The 4,705-nt window shown below is 27.4% G+C and overlaps 2 protein-coding genes across 2 annotated transcripts in view; both read left to right on the forward strand.

The window, feature by feature from the left end:
* LOC109862331 (protein artichoke-like) overlaps nucleotides 1–2,992 on the forward strand; it is a 7,396-nt gene extending 4,404 nt beyond the window's left edge. The window contains exons 3-5 of the mRNA XM_020442360.1: nucleotides 953–1,009; nucleotides 1,079–2,517; nucleotides 2,716–2,992. Of these exons, the coding sequence (XP_020297949.1) occupies nucleotides 953–1,009; nucleotides 1,079–2,473 (1,452 nt within the window). The 3' untranslated portion in view covers nucleotides 2,474–2,517; nucleotides 2,716–2,992. The remainder of the gene's footprint in view (nucleotides 1–952; nucleotides 1,010–1,078; nucleotides 2,518–2,715) is intronic.
* A 1,412-nt stretch (nucleotides 2,993–4,404) lies between these two features.
* Nucleotides 4,405–4,705, forward strand: part of LOC109862490 (leucine-rich repeats and immunoglobulin-like domains protein 3) — a 2,266-nt gene continuing 1,965 nt past the window's right edge. Inside the window, exon 1 of the mRNA XM_020442565.1 lies at nucleotides 4,405–4,610. Coding sequence (XP_020298154.1) covers nucleotides 4,608–4,610 — 3 coding nt within the window. The 5' untranslated portion in view covers nucleotides 4,405–4,607. The remainder of the gene's footprint in view (nucleotides 4,611–4,705) is intronic.

Consider the following 4,705-nt stretch of genomic DNA (forward strand, 5'->3'; position numbering starts at 1 on the left):
TAACAAATTAATAATAACAAATCTAGAAAGTAATTTAAATGAATTAAGACATTAGATATAAAAAAGTAAAAATTATTTATATATTGAAAAAACTAGGAAATATTATTTCTTTATTAAAAAAATGACAAATCTTTACAACTACTTAGCAGTCGTAATTTAATAAATATGCTCTATATCTAAATAATATATTGCAAATGAGACAATATTATCGATATTTGTTATTATTTTGCCGTATTTTAGTTTTTCTTCTACTTGATCACAGATCTTTATTGACTATGTTTGTTGTTAATTTAGTATTGTTTTAATTGTTAGCTGTAACTTTAATAACATTTAATCAAATTTGAAGAATCCATTTTTTCGAAACTCAAACTTAAAATATATTGTAATATAGATGAGCCATGTTCATGGTTACATACAGAGATTGAATACCGATATATTTTAAGGCATTGGTATCATATCGGTATTTATTTTCATATTATTGTAATGTACCCGCTATTTAGTAAACTAATTTTAATACGGGTATAAAACGGTCGCTACCGCTAATTTTATTTATGTTTTACCGGTATTTGACGTACCGGTAAAAATACCGAAATATATTCTGTTATAATAGCAATCTTGTTAAGAACAATATAAAAAACTTATACTGGTATAATAGTTTATCGGTACAATAGCTGTTTAATGCTGATATATATAATAAAATGCTTATTTAATTTATCTTTTATATTTGATTCTTGCAGAATCAAAATAATAATGTTACAAAAAACGATATCATTTAATAATAATAATAATATTAATAATAATATTAATTCTATATTTGTAAAACTGTGTTCTTTGTACTATTTAATTTATAATTTCTTTTTCCTTTATATTATAGAATATTTATCGATATTATATCGAAATACGTCTACACCAGTATAACGTAATTTCTATGACTTCATATCGGTATTCGCAGCATCCGATTACTTTAAAGATATTAGACTACCTACTTAAAACTGCCGATATTTTACCGGTATTACTAATACCAATTCAATCTCTGGTTACACAATTGTAACATAGACACGTCTTATTATGTTTCCAGAAATCAATAAAAAACAACAATATTACCATCATTGGTACGATCGCAGTTCTTCTCTGTTTCTTTACATTATTAAAAGCCAATGATGTCTCCCCGTATCTTTGGAGAAGCTATGTAAACAATTCCTCAGATGATTGTGAGAACAACATTATCTCTTTAAACTTTGCACATACAATCATCAATAGCATTGGTGATGATTTTATCAGCAGCTCATTAATAACTTGTCTTAATCTTACGGATAATCATATTACGTATCTCGCAGACAATGCCTTTCGAAAACTTCCTAACTTAACTACTCTGTTTCTTTCTTATAATAACGTCAAATCCAATATTCACTTAAGTGGCCACGAAAATTTAAAAGTTCTTATTATGGATAGCTATAAATCTTACGAGAATTATTATAAATCATTTGAACAACGGATTGACGGAAAATATCAAAACTTAGAAATTTTATCTCTTTCTGAAAACTACATAAGAGATCTAGTATATTCTCCATATGAAAGTGATAATATGTATAAATTATCTTCTCAAAATTTGATGTCTCTGAGGTTAGATATTACATTTCCAAACTTGAAATTCTTAGATCTTTCTAGAAACAGAATACAAACAACCAAGTTTGTAAATCTGTTACCTAGAAATGGCCTGAGTTTTCTCGATCTTCATGAAAACTCGCTTCAATCTTTACACTTGTATAAAAAAGGAGAGGATGTGTGTACATTGATCTTAGATAATAATGAGATAAAGTATTTAACTTGGCAATCCGGCAATCAATGGAGTCTCGATCTCTTTAGCATGAAATCTTTAAGAATTCTTTCTATTTCTATGAATTCCATTACCGATATTCAGTCAGATGCTTTCCAAGATACAAACAAGTTAGAATTTTTGAATCTGTCTGGAAATGCTATAGAGACTTTGCATAAATACACATTTGCAAACTTAAAGTACTTACAAACAGTTGATCTTAGTTTCAATCTAATCAAAAATATACCTCACTTTGCAAATGAACTAAACATTAGTACTTTGTTTTTACACCACAACAAAATAACTACAATACGTCCGAACGTTTTCATTCAGTTTCTGAAATTAAAGAAATTATTTCTGGAAGGAAATGATATAGAATGGATTGATACTAACGCATTTAGTCAACTTCCTATGCTGGAGAAATTAAATTTGTCGAACAATAAGTTGAGTTCTCTGCCAGAAGGATGGTCTGAATCTTTGATATCTTTGAAATATTTGAATTTGTGCAAAAATAATTTTACTTCGCTAGAATTATTGTCTTTATCAAGTACAATATCATTAAGAGACCTGTATCTCATGAAGAATCCGTTAAAATATTTAAATATTAGTTACTTCGAATATTTGCCACAAAATCTTACTGTACATTTATTAGATTAAAAAGTAAAATTGATATACTACTTGAAGTATACAAAAATATAAATTTACTATTGGGATTTCTCATATACGAGATGCAAGTATAGCATCCAATATGAATTTTAGAATTGTTATTTCAATTCGAATTTCACGTGTAAAAATTTACATGTGAACACGTATATATGGATATATATACACGTATAATTTCCGCACAACACCTAGCGAACGGCTCTCATGACCGAATATATATTTATTAGTTTATAAATTTACTACTTATTGTTAGTTAAAAATATGATACTACTAGATAATTGTTAAATAATAAATAATTGTTATGTATTTTTACCGACAATTGTTTGTATTAAAAAGTAGAAAAACTATAATGTAATGGTCGAAACGTCTGTATCTTATGAAGAAATAAAAACAAATATTTGTTGCACATTGTACACTATGTTCGGCTTCTGAGGAATGTTAATTTATATCATACATTGTATTAAGAATATTAATAGTTTACTAATACAAACCTCAAAGTAACAGTGTACTTTTATATACTGTTTATATATTATTAAACACACATTATTATATAACTATTATAAAAAATATAATATTATTAATATCTTTATAGTATTCAAGTACTTTTCTTTCATTGTGTTACATCATACATTTATGTTATTTGATGACGAATGTATGATATGTGTAACTAGTAATATTTTATATAATCTTGAGCAATCGCATTATGTGCAATAAAAAATCTCCTGTTTAATATATACTAATATATACTGTATAAATAAATAAAGCGTATTATATTAGTGGAATCGCCATCAAAGCACAGAATTGCAATATTCCAGTTGTATTGACTCAAACAAATACAATTGCTTAAGAATACATCAAAGATATAAACACGATCTCATAATTGTAATCAAAGAAATATGATGTTGTATGGTAAAGATTTGTGAATTATTATTATTATTGTTATGCGTGTATTATTGTTTTTAGTTATTTTGGGGTTTTAGTTGTTTTATATTAATTGTATTTTTACAAGTTGTCTTGAATGGAATTCTGTGTGACTGAAATGATGTTCAATCAACAAATTGCGGATAGCACGCTTTGCGATAGCATATCCAAGGATGCTAAGCAGGAGTTGTGTGTGCACGACGGTCGAAAAGATACAACAATTGGCATTGCACTTTTCTTAGATTGGATGTCGCGTGTTTTTAATCAATCAATCACAAACTATTGGCTGATTAGAAACATGTGATGATTGATGTATAAAAGATAGTATCCGGACGTGATAGAAGTGTTCCAGAAATCGTTCCAAATTGCGTTACGACCGGAAGCTCTACCTGATAGAGCAATCGCTTGCTCTGAACAACGCGTTACGCAAGTGTGAGAGATGTAAAGCACGCAAGACACTGTAAGTTCTATAATAAAGATGATTGTATTCCCGATTTTACAAACTTTGATCATTACATTTTTCCGGTTTTCTTCTAATTTAGATTCCAATAGCCACCGCAATATCTACATTTACATAAAAAAATACTAAGAACCATCTTATAAAATTAAAGACAAAATTAGAAAAACACATCCAAATATATAGTTGAAAAAACGGCTTGATAATTTAAAAATAGATGGGAGAGACCAACACAGTTGATTTACTGGCATATTTTATATTATAAAATATTATCTTATTATACGATGCCACAGTGGAATATCACAGGCTTGTCTCACAATCAGCCACAAAGATAATATAGTTTTTACTTTTTAACGAATAAAAATTTTTTTCCATAAACTTAAAATACAAAATTGTTTACTTTCCTTGATAATCTGATAAAACTATACATGTTATAAGTAAACACTAAGATAACATTGTATAAAAATACATGAAGTGTTCACTCTAACGCCCATTTATATAAGTGAATCTTTATGTCTATCACATAAAACACTACATCATATTAAAGATAACTTGGCAATCAAAAAAACGCATATTGTTTCCGATACGTTTTTATCTTAAATCAGAGGATATAACGTATCTGTTTCGACTATTTTCAACCCGCGCTCAAACCAGTATTTAAAGTGCTTGCGTGTAGAACACCAGCAAAACCTCAAGACAAAATCATTCAGTAAACCTAACTGTGAATATTTAAACAAATAATCTGCAATTATGGTAAGTTTCTACAATTATTTGTTTATAAATTTTTATGTATATATATGTATTATATATTTGTATGTATAAAATTTATATAAAACAATTATATAAAT

Source organism: Pseudomyrmex gracilis, unplaced genomic scaffold, assembly GCF_002006095.1.
Source record: "Pseudomyrmex gracilis isolate BER0280 unplaced genomic scaffold, ASM200609v1 scaffold_10, whole genome shotgun sequence".
Taxonomy (NCBI): domain Eukaryota; kingdom Metazoa; phylum Arthropoda; class Insecta; order Hymenoptera; family Formicidae; genus Pseudomyrmex; species Pseudomyrmex gracilis.